Raw genomic sequence first — 22,262 nt, 5'->3', positions numbered from 1 at the left:
TGAGTACCTTCTTGGCCCCTGCTTTGTGGTATGCTAACACCTGGTCTTTGGCAGACCTCTGTTGTAATGAGTTCTCTACCTTAATCCATGGTTTTGGAATTTGAGGCTAACAAAAATAGGAATGGGGAGTGGACAGGGGCATGTACAAGTGAACATGACTAGTATACCCCTCCTAAGTACACACCACACTCAGGAATGCCCTGGACTGTAGTGGGTGTGAATCTTGCAAGAGGGGTCCTTCGATGCTGGAATGCAGGACTGTGAAGACAGAACCCAGCCTATCTCTGGTAGAGCTGCATAGGCAGCTGCTGGAAAGTGACACCAGGCCTGGATGTGCAGAGAGAAATGCAGGCTCGTCCTGGCCTCCCTATCTGTTGGGGGCATCCCCACCTACCCTGGACCTCCCCTATCTACCCTGGATATCTTTTACCTCCCCACCGACCCTGAGATTCCACCCACAACACCACACAAAGCAAAAGAAATCATAAATCCCCTGTATTTCTCGAACATTTGTATTTCCCCTTCTGTCAAAACTTTTATGTACTTTTCTCTCAGTAACTTATTTTCCTTATTGAGGTTTGGGGACTCTGTACATTTTCACAGATAGTGGTCACTCATCAGCCACATGTGCCACATATGTGACTAGTTTTTCAGCTTCAGGATTGTTTTTAAGTGAGCAGAGGTTCTTTCTTTCTTTCCTTCTTTTTTCCTTTCTTTCTTTTTTTAAAGGGCTTTATTTTGGCCAGGTGGTGGTGGCATATGCCTTTAATTCCAGCACTCATGAGGCACAGGCAGGTGGATCTATGTGAGTTTCAGGTCAGTCTGGTCTACAGAGTGAGTTTCAGGATAGTCAGGGCTGCACAGAGAATCTCTGTCTCAAAATAAATAAAAAATAAATAAAATCTAGTAGTAGTAGTACTAGTAGTAATAATAATAAAGGTTTCATTTTGAATTATGTGTATGAGTTCATGTCTGTGTGGGTTTGTGCACATGAGTGCAGTGCCCCAAGAAGCCAAAGATGGCATCTGATTCAATGGAACTACCTGGAGTTACAATTAGTTGTGAGCTACATGATGTGGGTACTAGGAACCAAACTTGGGTCCTCTGCAAGAGCAGTATTTTCTCTGACTGATTTAAATTTAGTCAAAGACATTTTTTATTTTATACTTTGTAATTCTTAGCTACAACGTTATACTTTTTAAAGATTTATTTATTGTGTATACAGTCTTCTGTCAACATGTATGCATGTACACCAGAAGGGGGCACCAGATCTCACTACAGATGGTTGTGAGACACCATGTGGTTGCTGAGAATTGAACTCAGAACCTCTGGAAGAGCAGCCAGTGCTCTTAACCTCTGAGCCACCTCTCCAGCCCTAGTTACAACTTTAAAAGTATTCCTTACCTGGAAGTCGTTATGATATTGTAACAGGGCAGGGCCCCAGAACTTAGTAGGCCCTAGACCTTAGCACAACTGACACCATGATGGAAGTACCACTTAGGCCTTGGAACCCAGCGGGAGGCAGCAACACCTGCCAAAACAAGAACAAAGACCTAATCCATCAAATCCTCTAGTCTGGGAAAGCCCCTAATTGTACTAACCTTGCTTTTTGGCTTCTGTAGTTCCACTTCTGGCTAACAATTATTGCTAATTAAGGTATATCAATCCAGGATGTGGGGGTACTTTGTTTGTTTTGTTGTGTGTCCTGTGTGTTTGTGCGCGCATGAGTGAGCAAGCAAGACAGAGAGAGAGAGAGGGAGAGAGAGAGAGAGAAAGCTTACGTTCTTTTTTTTAATGGGATGGCGTAATGCTTTATTTAACTTTGAATTTTCTTTTTTTCCTCTTTTTATTAATTTATTTTTTACATTCCTATCCCAGTTTCCCCTCCCTCTTCTCTTCCTGCTCCCCCACTCCCGCTCCCATCTAGAGAGCTTTCGATGGGGGATGTCCTTCTGTATATATGCTTCTCTTATTGATTGATGAATAAAACACTGACTGATGGCTAGGGCTTCTTATTGGTTAGCTCTGTCTTAATTATTAACCCATTTCTATTAATCTATGTATTTCCACGTGGTCTTGTCTTACAGGAGAAGGGTTGGACCTGTTAGTCTTTCCTTGGCTACATGGAGTCTCCTTCCGGCACCTCTCTGCCTACCTTGTCCAGAATTCTCCTCATCTCCTAGTCCTGCCTGTCTTCCTGCCTCTATTGGCCAAAGAGTATTTTATTCATCAACCAATAAGAGAAACATATATACAGAAGGACATTCCCCATCAAGCTTGCATTCTTAAAAGCCCGCCCTGAGAAAGGCTTAAGACTGTGCGTGGGTCCTGAAAACACCCAGTGTGGTTACCAGCTGTCTAATAAATACTTTCTATTGGCTTAAACCTATGTCCAAGTGGTTTTTCTCTGATGGATATCTCACAACAATATCTCTTGAATTTCTCCAATTATTTTCATAATGCTGTTCTATACATTTGATTACATTTAAATATATGACTCCGTTCATGTGGAGAACTGACTGGAGGCCTATAGGTTTCTCACTCGCTTCATCCCGAGATTTCTTTAGTGCTGAATACTACAGGAGAAGTGAGAGTTTCTCAGAGGTCAGCTGGAAATTTCTGCCCTCTTGTTGTCTGATGCCTGGTTGGCGTCAACAGACCAAGTTCTGTTTGATGTCCCAGGAAGCCTGACTTGCTGCTGATCAACATCCTGTTATACAAGCTGAGCTTCTAGTATATTCTGTTTATTTCTGTGGGGTTATCTGAATCACGATGGTTCCAGCTTTTAGACCTGCTTAGCCATCCCCACACTGTTCATTGGCAGGAGAGTCTTTGCTACTCCTCACACTTTGCCTTTCCATATAGGTAATAAAAACCAGCCAGCCATACCCTTATGGCCTTTTAGGCCTATCACAACTTTCAAAACATCTGGATTTTTCTTCCCTCCCTTCCTCCCTCTGTTCCTTCTATCCTTTCCTACCTCCCTTTATCCCTTCCTCTTTATCCTCCCTTCCCCTTTGCTTTACCACTGCCTTGCTGTTTGCATCTCCTCCTCACCCCTCCCTTTCTTTCTTGGGTCTTATATAGCCGAGGCTGGCCTCAGACTTGATATTCAGCTGAGGTTGGCCTCAGACTTCTGACCCTTTTTTGTCTCCATCTCCCCAGTCCTGGGGTTGCAGGGATGCACTACCACACCTAACAACACCTAAATTTTCTGACCACAAAAAAAAAAAAAAAAAAAAAAAAAAATCCTTTACGTTCTTGACCCAATATGTGGAACCATCTATTTTGAACTGAGATCAGGGATAAGGACCACAGTTTGAACACTGGGATGGGCGTACTAGATTGTTCTATGTGGGTTTTGGTGGTAGATGTGAAATCATTACCTGCTCACTGGTAAGGGTTAGGAAAAGGTTACTTCTTTGTAAAGTCATGTGTTCGGATTGATAGTTCCAGTGATGTCTAACACCGCAGAATTCTACAATTTTACCGTAACATTAACAGCTTTAGTGTTACCGTCTCTATAGCTTAATTACTATAATTGCTATTATAATTACAATCATAACTCCTCTAAAAATGTGATGCTTCATTTATCTCTGTCACCTTCTCGATGTTTATGCAGGTGTAGCATTCTTCCCATTCAGCATCTCTTTGTCTCCTTGGCAGGCTGCTTTGCATTTTGGGATATTCCTGCTCAGTTCTCCAACTGGTTTAGGCTTTTTGGGACTGACAGGTGGAATTCTATGGCGTGTGAGAGGAACTCTACACTGTATTCATATTTCCCAATTGCTTTACCTCCTTTTGTAGGAAGTGCCACAGCTTCTGGCAGGTCCCCTGCATCAGCTCATATGCATCTAATGGTATTCCGGCATTCTCCTGGTGGCCCCTCCTCATCCAGGAGCCAGCTGGCCACCTGCTTCTATTTCAAAAGACTAGAATATGGCTGTGGTTGACTTCTCGCTATCCATGTCATCTCCGGAGGGTCTGTAGACTGTCACCATGCCAGTGATTAGCTCAGGGATTAACAGACCTAACCATGTGACATACAAGGGTTGAAGGAAAGGACATAAGGACAGGTCACTTGATTCCAAGAGCACTCCACACCACATGGTGACCCTTTTTCCTCTGGGTGTTTAGTCTCTGTATAACAGGTTACATGTGGAGGAATGGAGGAGTGGAGGAGCGGGCCTCTGGTACTGTTGCCCCTGACTCAACCTTCTGGGGGACCCCTCCTCTCTCCTCTGCTTATCTTTCCAGTGGCACCGCCTGATCTTCTTGTTCTTGTCATTTCAGGCTGTGTTTCTTCCGTTTGGGTTTGAGGGTTTTCTCATGTAGATCTGGGATAGCTAGCAATTTCTGAAGCCTTTAATTATGCTGCCCTTCTATAACAGGCAATCTTCTGTATATGTACTGCATTAAAATTTGCTGCTGTATTAGAGTTTTCTTTAGTGTTGTTTTAAGTGATAAGTGTGTATTCTGAGATGGCGATGGATGTTTGTGGTACTTGGGAGGGAAACCAAGGCCTCCCTCGCGCTAGGCAAATGCTCTACTTCCTCCCCACTCCGGTGTCCGATTTTATATTTTTTGTGTTTGAGACAGAATCTCGCTCTGTAGCCCAGGCTGGCGTTGGACTCCCCTACCCTAAGAATCGAGTAGAGAGCTGGGATTGCTGGCATGTGCCACCCATCCTGGTTTGGATTAAAAATTCAGTAATGCATGGTGTTTCCAGTGGGAACAATCTCTCTGAGGTCACCGAGATGACCACACCTGTATCACCTCTCTCCATGACAGTGTCCCTTGACAGCGACTGTAAAATCAATTTTTATCTCAGAAATCCAGCACTGTGGCAAAGTTAGCTTTAGAATAGAAGGAAGGTGGGTTTTTGCTGTTGTTTTGTTTTTAATGAGAAGGATGGCTTAACGCTGGGAACAGAAAGAAAGAACTGAGTCTCCCCGGAGAAAGACTGAGGTCTGGTGTCGATTTCGGAGACTTCTAAGAGACGCCACTGGCTGCTTCTCCAGGCCCGCCCCTCCCCCAGCGGAGGGCCCGCCCCGGCCGCCCCGGCCGCCCCGCCCTGTCTGCGGGCGGACTTGGAGGCGCCCAGCTAGCGCCTCCGCCCCCGAGCGCCAGGGCAGGCGGAGTTGAGAGGGTGAAGGGAGGGATGTTTGGGGGGCGGGGGTCCCGATGACGGCATCGGAGCGCGCCGCGCCGGGGCGCCGAGCTCGACCGTAGGTCCCGGGACAGTGCTCGCACCCAGGCAGGTGGGTGTGGGTCAGGAGTGGGTGGAGGGCGAAGCGGGGCTCACCAGAGAGGCGCCTGAGCAGCGCCCCATCCATGCTCCCCCGCCTGTCCGCTGCTCCTTACAGGGAGGGCCCGGCAGGAGGAGCTGCCTTCGAGGGTCCGCGTTTGTAATCACTTTTGCAAACTTTCCGAGAGGGCCTGTTCCCAGTGGCCGATCGCGCGGGTGGAGTTGTCAGCACGCCTTTGAAGCTCGTTGCATTGGTTGTGGGTATGGAAAAGCCAGGACTAGGCTCCAGAGTCTACCTGGGGTTTGGAGTGCCGCCAGGCAGTGTACCTCAGTGTATCCAGATCCCGGTACCTAACTCGGACTGAATGAATGAGCGGTTATACATGTGGAGAGGCTAAACAGTAAATACCAAAAACAACAAAGGGCAGTGGTGTACTGGGGACTGAGGAATTGAGGAAGGAGGATGGAGATCGGAGGGTCATCACGGATTACTGGGTAGTGTACTCTGTGCTGGGTGCTGTGATAGACAAAGAGGGTTCTTGCTTTCTGTCTGGAAAGTGAATCTGGCTGTTGCATCTGTGTGGTCAGTGTCTGATCTGGGCAGCACAAAGGGCTGTCTATGGTGGTGATGGGCACGGAGCAGAGAAGTTTCCCTGGCTCTGTGCAGAAGGTGGGCCCAGCCCAAGCGTGGGTGGATCAAGAAGCTTTGGTAACACAGAGGTTGTTGGCCTGAGAGGTGAGGAAAGACATGGTGTCCAGGAGATGGGGGGAGTGGAGTGTCTGTTCTAAGCCTCCTTTATTGTTGTTGGAGGTGGGGTATAAAGAAGAGATTGTCATAACCACATTTTTGAAAGATGCCCCAGGCTCTGGGGTTGGAGAGGCAGGGAAACTGAGACGCAGAAGACTGGCAAAAGTAATCACTTAGGGATGTCAGTAGAAAGACTGGCTTTGGCAACAGAATGAGGAGTAGCTGATAATCTTGAGAAATATTTAGGAGTTGGGATTGGCAGAATTGAGTGTTGGATACTTGATCTTGATAGATCTGTTGGCTTCTTTGAAGAAATGGGCAGGCGTAAGCAGTTTCAGTGATGGGCAATGGCAGAGACTGTGTGAGAGGCCTATTGGTATTAAGGGAAAGAGTTCGCTGTTGTGATGCCCTGTGTGTGGAGATGGAGGGATTGGCTGGAACACTAAACCCTGGGGTAGCAAGTGGTGGGCCTTCCCCCCCCCAGTGGAGTATGTCAAGAGAATTTACTAGGAAAGATGGCATCACAGGTTGTGTGGTAGTTGGGTACCAGGTTTGGCAGATGCTCTCAACTTTGAATACCCTTCCCCCAATCTACCCAAGGTTTACAGCTGTGTGGTCTGGTCCTCTTGGCAACAGCCCTTTCTCTTTGCAGATCCAAAAGCCCCTCCTTCAACATGGGGCTGGAGGCCCAGAGGCTGCCTGGGGCTGAGGAAGCCCCAGTGAGGGTAGCCCTTCGAGTTCGCCCACTGCTGCCCAAGGAGCTGCTGCATGGTCACCAGAGTTGCGTGCAGGTGGAGCCAGAGCATGGTCGAATCACCCTGGGGCGGGACCGCCACTTTGGCTTCCATGTGGTGCTGGGAGAGGACACTGGACAAGAGGCTGTGTACCAGGCCTGCGTCCAGCCCCTTCTCGAGGCTTTCTTTGAAGGCTTCAATGCCACAGTCTTTGCCTATGGTCAGACAGGCTCCGGGAAGACCTACACCATGGGGGAGGCCAGTGTGGGTGAGTGACCCGTGTTGTCCCCTTTGACTACTTTGAGGGACCTCAAAGTCTTCCTGAATCTGTCCCTGTCTCCCTCCCCCAGCCTCCAAGGTGAGGTGCAGAGGAGGAAGTGTAGAGATCAGCTTGCTACAGTGGGACCAGCTGGATCAGCCAGCTGGGAAAGGCAGGAAGGGTGGGGGAGTTGTGGGTGAATGGCGTTCTCAAGAAGAGACAAGGTGGGTTTTGGAATCATAGCAGAGGAAGGCCAGGCAAGTTGGCTTGTCTCAGGATGCTATCAAGGGCTAGGAGTCAGTGTTCCAGTCGAGATTGGAGTCTCTGTACCTGAGGGACACTCTTGGGACCAGTTCCAATGGGCAGAATTGCCTCCTGTTGAGTAACATGAACCATTTTCCCTTTTGTGGCAGGGCCCTGATGTATCTAGAATTTACTGCATAGTCTAGACCTCAAACTTTAAATTTCTGCCTCAGTTTCCCAAGTGCTAGGAAATTATAAACATGTAGTACCACACCTGGCTCAAGCCTTTTCTTTCTTTCTTTTATTCTTTTTTTTTAAGATTTCTTTTTATGGGGCAGGAGAGATGGCTCAGTGGTTAAAAGCACTGGCTGCTCTTCCAGAGGACCTGGGTTCAATTCCCAGCATCCACATTGCAGCTCACAACTGTTTGCAACTCCAAGATCTGACATCCTCACACAGGCATACATATAGGCAAAACACCAATGCACATAAAATAAAAATAAATTTTTATGTGTATAAGTGTTTTGCCTGTATATATGTATGCATGTGCACTACATGTATGCTTGGTGTCTTTAGAAGCCAGAGCAGGACATCAGATCCCACTGGATATTACAATAGGTGGTTGTGACCCACCATGCTGGAAACCAAACCCTGGTCTTCTGTGAAAGCCTTCACTCCTTGGCAACCTGTCCAGTCCTGTCCAGTGCCATGTACTTTTTTTTTTTTACACTCAATTAATTCATAAGGGCCCCAACTCATGTGTTAGCCATCCTGTCGCCTAATACAATCACAGTAGGGGTGGGGGTGAAGATTTTAACACATGACTTGGGGAGACATAAACAGACCATAGCAATTACAAAGGTGCAATTGCTTATTGTGGAAAATTAAGAAAATGCAAAAAAAAAATACACGCATAAAATAACATGCTTGATAACCGCCTCTCTGAGCATTCCAGTTTCTCTGTGAAAATGATTATATTTTAAATATGAATTTTTTGTTTGTTTTTGTCATTTGAGACAGGGTTTCTCTGTATGGTCCAGGCTGGCCTCAAGCTCAGGGATCCATCTATCCCTTTCCCCTAAGTATTGGGATCAAAGGTGTGCACCACAAGGACCAGCTAAACATGACATTATTTTATATTCACTCTTTTCTATCCTGTTTTGTTTTCTTAATAATATGCCATAGGGCTGAGGTTGTGTATAGGTCACTGGTAGAGTTGCTGTCATATTTGAGGTCATAACGTTGATCTTCAACACCCCATATACACAGACACACACACACTCAAATGAATAATATTTAATGATAAATGTTCATGGTTTAATGCAGTACTATACCCAGCAACATCTGAATTTTCTGGCCATAAAATGTTATTTTAGTTCCTAATGATGAACATTTATTGTTAAATATTCTTCAGTCGTGTGTGTTGCTGTGTATTGAACTTGGGGTCTCACATATTAGGCAAGTGTTCTACCACTAAGCTACACCCCTAGTCTTTCAATCTCCTTTTTATTTAGTAACTTTTTGGCATTCTGCTGTGCATATATTTAAGCGAACTTCCTATGGGTTCTTAGGATGAACACTCTACTTCCTTGAAACAAATGAAGAGGCCCTTTAGCGGTGCATAGGCCATGGTAGTGCCTTGCCTGTCCCAGGGAATAATCAAGCCCAGGGTATATGATTATCTGTTGGGAATGTAGTAAAGGGTTGATGAACCCATAAGAGGTTGCTTGAGTTCCCTAATTCTGCCTTAATCTCCCTGGGATACTGCCTAGCAGAGGCTGCCTCTCCTTGGCCTCTGCCATTGTCTTCTCCATGCTACAGCCCCATTCTCAAGCTGATGGTGGGGTGTAGGATACCCCAGGTTTAGCTGGGGAATTGCAGCAGGAGACTCTGTGGTGTCTCCCTAGCCTCCCTGCATGAAGATGAACAGGGCATCATCCCAAGGGCCATGGCTGAGGCTTTCAAGCTCATTGATGAGAATGACCTGCTGGACTGCCTGGTGCATGTGTCCTACCTGGAAGTGTACAAGGAAGAGTTCCGGGACTTGCTAGAAGTGGGCACTGCTAGCCGCGATATCCAGCTTCGGGAAGACGATCGGGGAAATGTTGGTGAGAAATCTTGGGAATCCTCTAATGACTGGGAGTGAGACCTGTGGCAAATAAAGCCTCAGGCTGATCTGAGAGTGGGGTGGCTTACCTGTGTGGGAGAGACATCCCACCAAGGGAAAAACCATCCAGGCCCTGGACCGTTTTGTTCCCCGCCTCTGGCGAGCTGAACATATGCTTCTGTGTCCAGAGTGAGAAGCCTCAGGGTAAGTGTGGGAAAGCTGGGACCCTGGGCACGAGTGGGTGCTTCTGAGTAAAGAAGAACAGGTAGGAGTTCTGGACTTGTTCTTGTCTTCCGGCTGTCTGTAGGGGAGCCGCTCACAGTCTTCTGTGTCCACAGTGCTGTGTGGGGTGAAAGAAGTGGACGTAGAAGGCCTGGATGAGGTGCTGAGCCTCTTGGAGATGGGCAACGCTGCGCGGCACACAGGCGCCACACACTTCAACCGTCTTTCCAGCCGCTCACACACGGTCTTCACTGTGACCCTAGAGCAGAGGGGACGGGCTCCTAGCCGCTTGCCTCGACCCGCCGCCGGCCACCTGCTGGTCTCCAAATTCCACTTCGTGGACCTGGCAGGCTCCGAGAGGGTTCTCAAGACCGGCAGCACTGGCGAACGGCTCAAGGAGAGCATCCAGATTAATAGCACCCTGCTAGCGCTGGGCAATGTCATCAGCGCCCTAGGGGACCCTCAGCGCCGTGGCAGCCACATCCCCTACCGCGACTCCAAGATCACCCGGTGAGCTGGCCCAGCTCTCTGTGCTCGGCTGGGGTCACGGAGCCCTTCAGGATGGGTGTCTTTGTCACCTGGCCCGCGGTTCCAGGTGAGTATTCACAAGAGCTAAATCGCTGTCGCTCATCGTCCTCTTGCCTGCAGAATCCTCAAAGACTCCCTGGGAGGGAATGCCAAGACGGTGATGATCGCCTGCGTCAGCCCCTCCTCCTCCGACTTCGATGAAACTCTTAACACCCTCAACTACGCCAGCCGTGCCCAGAACATCCGCAATCGCGCCACAGTCAACTGGCGGCCAGAGGCCGAGCGCGCCCCCGAAGAACAGGCGGCGGGCGCGCGCGGGCCGCCGCGACACCGCTCGGAGACGCGCATCATCCACCGCGGCCGGCGCGCGCCGGGTCCGGCAGTGGGCACCACGGTAGCGGCTGCTGGCCTGGGAGCCGAGTGCGCGCGCTGCCGGGCCCGCACCAGCGCCGCCTACAGCCTCCTACGAGAACTGCAGGCAGAGCCGGGGCTGCCGGGCGGAGCTGTGCGCAAGGTGCGAGACTGGCTGTGTGCGGTGGAGGGTGAGCGCAGCGCCCTGAGCTCCGCCTCCGGGCCTGACAGTGGCATCGAGAGCGCTCCAGCGGAGGACCAGACCGCGCAGGGGAACAACGGGAGAAAGGTGGCTCTGTGGTGGGCCCTGGAAAGGGTTCGAGGGAAGAGGGTCTTAGCCGGACAGTCATGCCTTTTTACAGTAGTATGTATATTCAGGGTTCATTGTCACTTCTGGTGATTAAGTCAGTTTCTTAACTTGATTTAGTCTCCGGACCTGTTAAGTAACGATATATAAGATCGGAAGGTATAATAGGTGCTCTCACACTGGTAAGCACCGAGGTGTTCTTAATAATATAACATTAATAAAAACGTGATTTATGAGAATAGTGACCGCATCTCTAATTCCAACACAGTGAAGAAGGAAACATGATGATCATGAGTTCCAGGCTAGCCTGGGCTACATAGCAATGCCCTAATTCAAAACTAAAGTATTTTTAATAATAAGTAAAATGTAAAGCATTATTAATATTGACGGGTGATGGTCCAAATGGCTTGCAGAAAGAACCTAAGGTTAGATGGGGCCAGGAGCACCCATTGCAAGGCAGATCTTGGAACAAAGTGGAGAGTAGGACTGGGTGAGCTGGGGACAGGCAGAGAAAGAGCTGGGGTGACCTAGCGCCTTGCCATGTACCACCCCTAAAGCTTATTTACTTGTCCCATAGGGAGATGAGGGAGCCCAGCAGTTGATGGTCCTGCAGAGCCAGGTGGCGCGGCTAGAGGAGGAGAATCGAGACTTTCTGGCAGCTTTGGAGGATGCCATGGAGCAGTACAAACTGCAGGTAGGATGCCCCTTCTGCAGATCAGGAAGGCTTTCAGGAGGAGGGAGGCAGTTTCCCAAAATGGAAGGGAGTTTGTTTGAATGGAGAATCGGACAAGGGCATCTGGTGAAGGGATATGTAGAGATGTGGGGTGCCCAGCATTAACAGAAGCATGGGGTGAGGGACAGATGAAGAGAGTGCACTGACAGCCATGCCTGGCACCCCAGCCTTACATGAGTGACAGGAGCTGCCTTCTGAGGGCAGCAGGATGGTCTGGGAGTCTGATGGCCAGATCGGCATGGGCTCTCTGGTGTTGGGGGCAGTGGTGGTGTTAGGCAAGGTGGGAATGTGATGAGCATTGGGCAGGATAGGATGAGAGTTTGAGCCAGAACCAGTGTATAGTATGTTATTTGGATAGAAAGGGATCAGTGGTATTCAAACTTCTCTGTTTCATCCTAGAAGGTGAGATGTTCTGATTCACTTTTCAGTTTCTTATACTTATGCTGGTCCGCAAACATCCCTGTGCTAGGCTTCTATGTCCGCATCAGTGTCTGGGCTGTGTCTTGCAGAGTGAGCGCCTGCGAGAGCAGCAGGAAGAGATGGCGGAACTTCGGCTTCGGTTAGAGCTGGCACGGCCTGGCTGGGGAGCCCCAGGACTCCTGCAGGGCTTGCCTCCTGGGTCCTTTGTTCCTCGACCTCACACAGCCCCCCTCGGAGGTGTCCACACTAACATGCTGGGCATGGTGCCCCCCATTTGTCTTTCTGGAGAAGAAGTTAGCTCCGAGCAGGTGAGGAAGGCGGCAAGGCTTGGAGCAGGGCCAGGGTAACATGGGGACATGTGTCCCTTGTTCATGTCTGCGCGGGACTAGCTGTGAGTTATAAAATTCCTATTCCAAGTGTCCCTAGAGAAAGGGCCAGAATATGAGAAATTATGGGGGTCTCTGAGAAGTGACCAGGGCCAGTGAGCATCTTGAGACAGCAGGCGATTGCTTGGAGTGAGGGTATTGGGGATGACAACGTGGCACCTTTTTGCACCTGAGGATGGAGCTCTTAACATACCATCTGTGGGTGGCTCTCTGCAGGCTCACTCTTCCACATGCTCTGCTGTCCCCCCAAGGTTTGGTCCCCTGCCTGTAGGTTTTGCAGTGTGGGGTCTTTTTAGACAAAGTTGAATTCTGTGTTGCTTCAGAACTCCAGGCATTTCAGCCTGCAGTTGCAGAGAGCTTGGGTTAGGTGGGAGTATGTCATATACCCACTATTTTGGCAGGGTGTCTATCAATGGTGAAAAAGACTTAGGTTCATATGAACTGCCTACTAGAAAGAGCTCACCCAAGGAGTGCCAGATGCCAGGGGATCACATCCTTCCTAGTGGGCGGGAATACTTCCCAGCGTGTCCCTTGACAGATCTTGAGGGTGAAGACTGGGTGGAGGAAGTTGAGGGGAGGAGGGCGTGCGTGGCAGGGTACAGCTCAGTAACAGCCTTGGGAGGGAAATGACTCAGGGGATGCCCTGCAAATATTCTCACCCTGAGCCTCTAATTCTCCCCTAGCAGGTGACAAATGGTATGGGGACCAAGTCGGAGGTGCTGGCCCAAGTGGACAAGCTGGGAAGTAACTCTTCCACTACCTCAGAGGAGGAAGGGGAGGAAGAGGAAGAGGAGCCACCCAGGCGGACCTTATACCTTCGCAGGTGAGGGAGGCCCAGGATGTGGGCATTCAGGGTCAGCTCAGGGCTGCTGCAGGCTGTGGGAGACTCCTGGCCATTCTCCTCTCAGTACTGTGAAGGCCTCTCCTGTGACAGAAGGTGCTTGTCTGTCTCATGCTCACCAGCCCTTGGGGGACTGGTACCTCTGATTGAGAAGGTTTCACTGGGTTGCCTGTGATAGGAAGTGCCCAGGCTCCCTGCTGCTCAGTTTCCAAGGCGATCCTTGGTTCCTACAGCTTCCTGACATCTTCTAAGCTTTGCCCAGCTTCTGGCTTCTGCCCCACCCTTATCCTATGGGTTGGTGGGTCCAGAGGCTTCTCTTCCCTCCAGGCCTAAGAGGTAGCTAAGCTGGGTCAGGGACTGGGGAATGGTACCAACTTCTGCTTCTGCCTTCCAGAAATGGGATCAGCAGCTGGAGCCAGAGAGCAGTGGTCTGTCCAGGGAGCCCACCTGACAGGAAGGGCCCAGAGGTCTGCCTAGAAGAGTCAGCTACTGCCACCCCAGCACCACAAGGTAAGCTAGGTGGAGAGTAGAGAGGCTCCTCTTGCCTTCTCTACTCACCCCGGGAGCCCTCCAGTCCACTCCTCTGCCTCTCCCACTCTCAGTCAGGGTGCTGACCCTAACAGTCTACATGTCGTAGCAGTTGGTGGTAGTAAGGTCCCAGTGCAGACCCGCCAGGCCCCAGCTGCCATGGCCTCTGAGTGGCGACTGGCTCAGGCCCAGCAGAAGATCCGGGAACTGGCCATCAATATCCGGATGAAGGAGGAGCTCATTGGTGAGCTGGTCCGAACAGGTGAGTGGTGGCATCAGGTGGGCTCCTCCTCGGGATGGGCTTCCACACACTCAGCATTCTTCCAGTGCTGCTTTGGAGAGGGTTCTGCATGTCCTGCTTAGCAGCACAGGCCACAGGGCCTAGGTCTGAGACCTAGCTCAGCCTTTTCTAGCTGTGGGGCCCTGAGCAAGTATCATAACCCCTCTGTTTTCTCTTGTCTGGAGGGAATAATGCTTGTACCTATCTCATAGGATGGCTTTGAAAGTGACTGAGTCCATTCTGCTGGCGTGCTTTGAATGGCCTCCAGTAAACAGAGCTTCTTTCTTACTGACTTGCTGGAGGTGCTGGGACCAGTAACTCTTGGTCCTGCTCACAGTGTAAATGAGAACCTGCTATCCCCAGATTGTGCCACATCTGATAGGAAAAAAAAATTTTAGGATAAATTTTTATTTACACCCCCCTCCCGTGTGTGTGTGTGTGTGTGTGTGTGTGTGTTTGTGTGTGTGTGTGTGTTTGTGTGTGTGTGTGTGTTTGTGTGTGTGTGTGTGTGTATGATACTGCACTTGTAAAGGTCAGAGGGTAACTTACAGGAGTCAATTTTCTCTTTCTACTATATGGCCATGGCCTGGGGACCAAACTTAGGTTATTAGGCTTGGTGGTAGACGTTTTTATTAAAGGTGTGTGCCACTACTGCCTGGCTCTGAATGTCTTTATTAGTTGTGAATTTATTATAAATTCATTTTTCTTTCGTTTTATTTCTTATATCTTATTTTTATTTTTAAACACAGGGTCTCTCTTTGTAGACCAGGCTGGCCTTGAACTCACAGAGATCCACTTGCCTCTGGCTCCTAAGTGCTGGGACTTAAGGTATGTATCACCACTGCCCAGCTTTAAATTCATTTTTCAAACTTTCAAACAGAAGGTTAAGAAGAGAGAACAGTACAGAGGTCATTATCCAGAATTAGCAGTCCCTGAGAGCTCCCACCTTGACATCTGTGCCCATTTTTTGCAGATATATTTTGAAGCAAATCCCAACTACCCTGTCTTTTTGTTTTCTACTTAGAATGACCCCCTCAAAAAAACAAAACAGCCAACCAAACTTTGTTTGCTGCCTAACCACCATGCCATGCCCTTGTCATTTTCTTGATTTTCTTTGTTTTGAGATGGTTTCATGTAGCCTACCCTGACCTTAAAGATGCTGTGTGGCTAACACTGGCCTCGAACTCTTGATCCTGTCTCCACCTCCTAAGTGCTGCGATTACAGGCACGCACTGGCTTGTGTGCTGGGGTGAAACTGCAGGCTGTCCTCCACATGTCAGTCCCCAGAGCCTGGGCACTGCTCCCTGGTGTCCCAACAGTGTTGTTTAGCTTGAGTCAGCCTCCCATGCCTGGGCCTGTGCATGCTCAGTGGCTTCAAAGGCTTCTGAGGCCTCTCTTCTCTCAGCTCTTGAGTCATCCTGCCAGGGTTTGTCTGTTCACCTGCAGTGGTGTTTTCCCTGTCCTTCCTATCTCTTACAGTTGAAGCTAGAGATATATGCAGGTTCAGGGTTTATATTGATTTTTGTCGTGTGTTAGGTAAAGATAAAACTTGCCGATTTGGGTCATTCCTGTGGGCAAAACTCATTTAAAAAGTGAGTAGGGGGATAGCTAGGAGTGGTGGTACATGTATTTAATCCCAGCACTCAGGAGGCAGAAACTGGCCTGGTCCATATCATGAGTTCTGGTCAGCCAGGACTAGAAGCAGGGTGGAGGGGCGATTGAGTGAGTGGATTAAAGACGATGGTGTGAGGGCTTGAAGAAACCCATGTGATGTTTCAGCCTGGGAAACAAAACTCTGGGAAGGGGTCTGCCTATGCCAGTTTGGACCCACGTTCTTTCAGGGAAGGCGGCCCAGGCCCTGAACCGCCAGCACAGCCAGCGCATCCGGGAGCTGGAGCAGGAGGCTGAGCGTGTTCGGGCAGAGTTGTACGAAGGACAGAGGCAGCTTCGTGAACTGGAGGGCAGGGAGCCCCAGGATGCCAGTGAACGGTCCAGGCTCCAGGAATTCCGCAAGAGAGTGGCTGCAGCCCAAAGCCAGGTGCAGGTCAGTGTTGGGGTCCCCAGCTGGGGTCTCTGGGAACAGGATTGTGTATACAGAACCTCCTGTTCAGCCCTAGCTAGTGGCAGTCACTCCTGGCCTCTAGGCTGGTGTCACAGGTAAGCTGGAATCAGCGTAGCTTTCAGTACAACAGGAAAAGAAAGAAGGGTGCTGCCTGCCAACCAAGGAATGGCAGACATCGAAGGAAAATCTCCTTCAGCCCACAACACTTCCTCCGTGCATGCATCCACAATCCCAGCTTGCTCTTCACTTAACTTCTGTCCCACCAGCTTTCCCATTTGTCAGTGTAGGTGTCCATCTGACCCTCTTTAGTTTTAGCTTGCTTGCTTTTTTCTGGGAAGGAAACCCAAGGGAAGTGCCCACACTGAGCACCGTACCCAAGGCCTGATTTAGCCATCTATCAGATGATTGTTCACGTACCTGTGTGTGTCCATCTTCCATCCCCTTGAGCAGTTCATATTCATTTGCTTGTGCTGTTAGACCAGGCTTCCACAGCTGGGAGGGTCATCCTGCTGCAGTGATTCAGCCTCTCACACTGGATAGCCAAGCTCAAGGCTTCCACAGGTCTGGCTTGTCCTGAGGCCTCCTGAGGCTTGTGGATGGCTGGCCTTCTCTCTGTGTGTCCACCTTTCCTGTGCACCTGCTTTCTCGGAGTCTCTCCCTCTCACAGGATTCCTGTATACTAGGTTAGGGTCACCCTCAGGCCTTCAATCATACTTAATGCTTCATTATAAAAGCTGCCCCATCTCTGAATGTGGTCACATTCAGAGTTTGGGGAAGACAGTTCAGCCCGTAGCCCTGTCCGTCCTAGCTTTTATCTTCAGATGATCCCAGCTGCCTCTCCACCTACCCATCTGCCCTTCTGTTCGCCTCCCTCCTTCATTTCTCAGTTCCAGTCCAAGAGATGACCTGGTAGAATAGGTGAGAATATGGGCTTCTGGAACCTGACTGGCTTTAAAACCTGGCACTGTCTTTATTTTTTTGAGATGGGTTTTCTCTGTGTTGCTCTATCTGTCCTGGGATTCAATTGGTAGACCAAGCTGGCCTCCAACTCACAAAGATCTGACTGCCTCTGCCTCCCAACTACTGGGATTAAAGGTGTGCTCAACCATGCCTGGCCTGTTTTTTCTTAAGACTTACATATTTTTATATGTATGAGTGTTTTGCCTGAATGAATGTATGTGCAATGTATGTGTGCTTGTACCTGTGGAAGCCAGAAGTGGGCATCAGATCCTCTGGAACTAAAGTTATTGATGGTTGTGAGCACATGTAGGTGTTGGGAACCCAACCAGGACTTCTGCAAGAAGCAGCAAGTGCTGTTAACCACTGAGCCAACTCTCTAGCCCCTAGCTGTGGGTTCTTGATCAACTTCCCCAACCTCTTAGTGCCTGTTTCCTAATCTGTAAAGTAGGGATAATCGTCATATTGTTTTCATTACAATAATTCCTTATTTATTTATTTTTGTGTGTGAATAGTTCCAAGGACACCTCTTGGATGTTGGTTCTCCCCTTCCACTATGTGGGTCCTAGGGCTCAAACTCAAATCAGTCATTGGGCTTGGCAGCAAGCACTTTCACCCACAGAACCACTTTGCCAGCTCAGGAGCAAACTTCTTCATAGGGTTGTTAGATCCGTTACCATGTGCAGAGTATCCGGCATAATCCACCCAAATAGTAAAAGTTGTCACACCTGATGTTACTAGTATTCTGTTGTCATTAGTCTACCATCCACCCACCTTTTCCTCTTTCCTGTGTCCTTCTGTTCACCCACCTGTTGGTCCTGCCCACCCTTGATAAGTGCCAAGCACTGTGCCCAGCTCCTTGCAAGCCCTGTGACTGCTGTGTGCATCCCAGGTACTGAAGGAGAAGAAGCAAGCAACAGAGCGGCTGGTGTCACTGTCGGCTCAAAGTGAGACACGGCTGCAGGAGCTGGAGAGGAATGTGCAGCTCATGCGGCGACAGCAGGGGCAGCTGCAGAGGCGGCTCCGAGAGGAGACAGAGCAGAAGCGGCGCCTGGAGACAGAGATGAACAAACGGCAGCATCGTGTCAAGGTCAGGCTCTGGCTGCATGATCTTCAAAACAAGTTACTGTGGGTTCTTGAGAGCTGTTTGTCCTCCGAGCTTATGAAACTCGAGGCTATGGGCACATGCCATGGCCGTATCCAGCAGGTCTCCTCCCCACCACGATCCTCCCTCCCTCTCACTGGGTTTCCTCCTCCAGGAACTGGAACTGAAGCATGAACAACAGCAGAAGATCCTGAAAATCAAGACGGAAGAGATTGCAGCCTTCCAGAGAAAGAGGCGCAGTGGCAGCAATGGCTCCGTGGTCAGCCTGGAGCAGCAGCAGGTGTGACTGGGGCGAGCTTTATGTCCCCATGAGATTGGCAGCTGGGTGACCATGCTCATTGTCAGGGTCTACTGGGGATTTGCTTGGGATCTGCTGCTCTCTCCGTGGGACCTTTGGTAATGGCTCTAGTTAGAGGCAGGTACTGAAATCGCTCTCTCCCTCACCATCCCTCAGAAGATTGAGGAGCAGAAGAAGTGGCTGGACCAGGAGATGGAGAAGGTGCTGCAGCAGCGGCGGGCACTGGAGGAGTTAGGACAAGAGCTCCACAAGCGCGAGGTCATCCTGGCCAAGAAGGAGGCCCTGATACAGGAGAAGACGGGGCTAGAGAGCAAGCGCCTGAGGTCCAGCCAGGTGAGCCCCGGCCACGGGAACTAGTGTATGGGACATTGGTACCCACCCTAAAGTCCATTTCACCTTTTGCACACACCACTTTGGTATCCACATGGGCAAAATGAAGACCAGCTTTGGGGGAGGTAGGCTAAGAGTCCATCTGCATCTGGCACAGCCACATCCTCTTTAATAGGAAGCCCGGCTTCTGAGCTGTCTCATTTTTCAGTCAGATGGGATCAGAATGTGGTCAAGAGAATTTAGTGGGAATTGTGTCACACCCAAACCTAGGACTGTTCTAATCCAGGTGCTTAGGTCAAAGCCAGAATCCCGAAGGGTGGTGGACACTCAGACCAGGGTTCCTGTCACTGTCATCATGGAACACAGGTGATCTGAGAAGCCTAAAGGTCACTAGGTGATCTACAACATCCCTTGGACACAGGGCACCCTTGCTTCCTTCCACACGAGCCTCCAGGAAGGGCCAGTTTCTCATCGTCCCACACTCTCCAGCCAAGTCTCCTCGCTGACAGCCTCCCACACACCAGCTTCTTGACATTAGAGCCTTCTCTCTCTGCCTGCACAGTCCTCCTCTGGGCCATCTCCTCCACAGGTGTTCTGGTCCTTTAAAGGGCCCTGATCCCTGAGCAAACATCTGGGTTACAGATAGGCCAGGGAAGACCCTCATCCTCCTTAGCATCCACTGAGCCCGCTGGGCCCTTTCTGTGTCCTCTGTGAGGACAGCGCCTGTTCCTTCTCTGATCACTGGCGGTGCCGCCTCAGGCCCTAAATGAGGACATCGTGCGCGTGTCCAGCCGTCTAGAACATTTGGAGAAGGAGCTATCTGAGAAGAGTGGGCAGCTGCGGCAAGGCAGCGCCCAGAACCAGCAGCAGATCCGCGGGGAGATAGACACCCTGCGCCAGGAAAAGGATTCACTGTTGAAGCAACGCCTGGAGATTGACAGCAAGCTAAGGCAAGGAAGCTTGCTGTCACCTGAGGTATGGCCACCCAGCTCTGTCCCTATGCTTCAGCTCTGATCGATTCCTTGTCCACCTGTCCTGTCCCCTGCCCTAGCTCTGTCAGTGTTGGTCTTGCTGCGTTAGGACATAAGAGCCCTAATGTGTTTTAAGCCTTGAAAGGTAAAGTGAGATTGTCCCTTGGGCCCCCTTGATAGATATGAGACCCTGTGGACTTCTCAGCTCCCTTCCAGTGGAACTAGACACCTGTGCTGTGCTGTATATACAGTGCTCTTCCTTTGAACAGAGAAAGCCTGCACTGAATACGCTTACCCCTGGTTGTCTGGAGCCTTAGGTAGTCCTGTCTTAGCTCTCTGGAGCTCCCCAAGCTCATCCTGAAAGGGGGGTACACACTTGAGAACACAGCCTCACAGCATTGCATCTTTCATGCTGTGTCAGGCACTGTCCCTATTGCTGCTGTAGTGAGGGTACTTCTGAAATGTTCAAGACTTTATTAGGTCAGGGGGACTCTGAAAGCTCAGTTGTGTCTGTGTGTTGGCTGTTGTGTAACTGCCCAGGACTCTTGTTCAGCTAGTCTGATCTCCTCCTCCATGCATGCACCTGTTCCCACAGGAGGAGAGGACACTGTTCCAGCTAGATGAAGCCATTGAGGCCCTGGACGCTGCCATTGAGTACAAGAATGAGGCAATCACCTGCCGCCAGCGAGTGCTGCGGGCTTCGGCCTCCTTGCTGTCCCAGTGTGAGATGAATCTCATGGCCAAGCTCAGCTACCTCTCCTCCTCAGAGACCAGAGCCCTGCTGTGCAAGTATTTTGACAAGGTGAATTACCAACACAAATGCCTTGTGTTGCTGGCCACACAAAGAAGTCTGTCCCTTCCTCCCAGATGAGGGGACATGGTCAGGGTCACCTTTACTCTCCAGTCTCTTTGTGAAGCTATCACAGTGAAGCTAAGACTATCTCCTCTCCTGATCTGAAGGCCCTGGTCTATATTAATGGTATTTCAAGAGGGGCTGTTTTTTCCCCTAGAGATATGTTTTGAGGTATTTTTGGTTGGCATTCCAGGTGGGTGGGGGTGGCCAGAGATGTTATCCAATGTTGCATAATAGACTCCACAATCAAGAGTTGGCCAGTCCCTAATGCCTTACTCTTTGGTTGAAAAATCCTGGTCTGGGTATAGTTCCAGTTCCACTGTCTAGTAGCTCAGTACTGTGTGGTGGGGAAAGGTCTGTGGTAGGTTCCACCTGGAGAGCCAGCTGATTGTTGGGAGTTCACTGTGTAGAGCACTATGTAATAGGCAGGAAAGACCAGTGATTTCCTTGTGACCACATTTACTAACTGGTTAAGGATAACTTGGGTAAAGTACTGGTGTGATGGGTGAGCCTGGCTGGTCTTGGGGCAGGTGGTGACACTCCGAGAGGAGCAACACCAGCAACAGATTGCCTTCTCGGAGCTTGAGATGCAGCTGGAGGAGCAGCAGCGCCTGGTGTACTGGCTGGAGGTGGCGCTGGAGCGGCAGCGCCTGGAGATGGACCGCCAGCTAACCTTGCAGCAGAAAGAACATGAGCAGAATGTGCAGCTGCTCCTCCAGCAGGGTCGAGGTAAGGCTTGGGGGATGCTGGCACTCTGCCCATAACCCTGCCTGCCTCAAGGCTAAGGCACCCTGCCCACAGCCCCTCACTAATTAATTCTCTTTCCATGCCAGACCACCTTGGTGAGGGCTTAGCAGACAGCAAGAGGCAATATGAGGCCCGGATTCAAGCTCTGGAGAAGGAACTGGGCCGACACATGTGGATAAACCAGGAGTTGAAGCAGAAGCTCAGTGCAGGAAATTCAGCAGGCCAGAGCCGGGGTAAACACTGGTGCTGTTTGAGTGTGCCCCACTGGGAAATCGAGGAGTAGCATGTTGACCTCAAATTTACACAGCCAGAGGGCCCAGGCCTGCTCTGCCATGCCCAGATGTCTCATGTGTTTCTTTCAGCTCATTTCAAGTTGCTTCTTTAGGGTGCTGGGAAGCTAGGTTTGGGGACACTTTTGTCTGCCTCCATGTCTGACAAAGATGCTATTCTGTGACAGGTGGCGAGAGGAGAAGCTTCTGCCAGGAAAATAGGCAAGGCTTTGGAAATGAAGATGGGCTCCACCCAGCAGCTCCTGAAGGTCTCTGGCAGGCCTCCTTTCTGGAAGGGGCACCCCGTGCCTGGGATGAGACTCGGGACTTAGTCCATGCCCCATTACCCCTGACATGGAAACGCTCGAGCTTGTGCAGTGAGCAGAACTCCTCTGAGGAGCTGAGGGCCCGGGAAACAACTGAACCCTCAGGAGGGCGGGTGCCACCTGTGGGTGAAGTGGGCCTCTCCTGGAACTTTGGACCCATGCCTAAGCCCCGATGGGAACCCCGAAGAACCAGCCCATGGATGATCGATGTCAGGAAAAACCCCTTGTAGGCCTTGGCCAGGCTCTGCCTCCGATTCCAGTCCTGCTGAGAGACTGCCTATTTTGCATCTGTGAAGGACAGCCCAAACCTCACACTGTAAATCCAGAGTCTTATCTTTACACTGATTGTGGAGTCAGCAAATTTGGGCCACAACCCAAAAGAACTGGACATTTCTCCACTGTGGTACTG

General features: G+C 50.2%; 1 protein-coding gene across 3 annotated transcripts; it reads left to right on the top strand.

Moving 5' to 3' along the window:
* Nucleotides 1-6,664: 6,664 nt before the first annotated feature.
* Nucleotides 6,665-22,098, top strand: Kif7 (kinesin family member 7). 3 transcript variants are annotated; one of them, XM_051206616.1, is made up of 18 exons: nucleotides 6,665-6,998; nucleotides 9,140-9,340; nucleotides 9,678-10,071; nucleotides 10,210-10,729; nucleotides 11,325-11,441; nucleotides 11,990-12,208; nucleotides 12,973-13,109; nucleotides 13,522-13,637; nucleotides 13,768-13,917; nucleotides 15,777-15,979; nucleotides 17,847-18,044; nucleotides 18,214-18,339; nucleotides 18,514-18,690; nucleotides 19,447-19,662; nucleotides 20,254-20,460; nucleotides 21,042-21,240; nucleotides 21,345-21,491; nucleotides 21,716-22,098. In XM_051206616.1, exons 1-18 carry the CDS (start codon nucleotides 6,671-6,673, stop codon nucleotides 22,081-22,083), a joined length of 4,023 nt encoding a protein of 1,340 aa, XP_051062573.1. In that variant the 5' UTR covers nucleotides 6,665-6,670; the 3' UTR covers nucleotides 22,084-22,098. The 3 variants fall into 3 exon arrangements, with proteins under 3 accessions (XP_051062573.1, XP_051062572.1, XP_051062571.1); XM_051206615.1 differs by having other exon boundaries at nucleotides 12,970-13,109; nucleotides 18,517-18,690; XM_051206614.1 differs by having other exon boundaries at nucleotides 12,970-13,109.
* The last annotated feature ends 164 nt before the right edge of the window (nucleotides 22,099-22,262 follow it).

The sequence above is a fragment of the Phodopus roborovskii genome, unplaced genomic scaffold (genome assembly GCF_943737965.1).
Source record: "Phodopus roborovskii unplaced genomic scaffold, PHOROB, whole genome shotgun sequence".
In the NCBI taxonomy this organism is placed as follows: Eukaryota; Metazoa; Chordata; class Mammalia; order Rodentia; family Cricetidae; genus Phodopus; species Phodopus roborovskii.
Note: the sequence above shows the minus strand (reverse complement) of the source record. Positions and strands in the feature narration are given on the sequence as shown.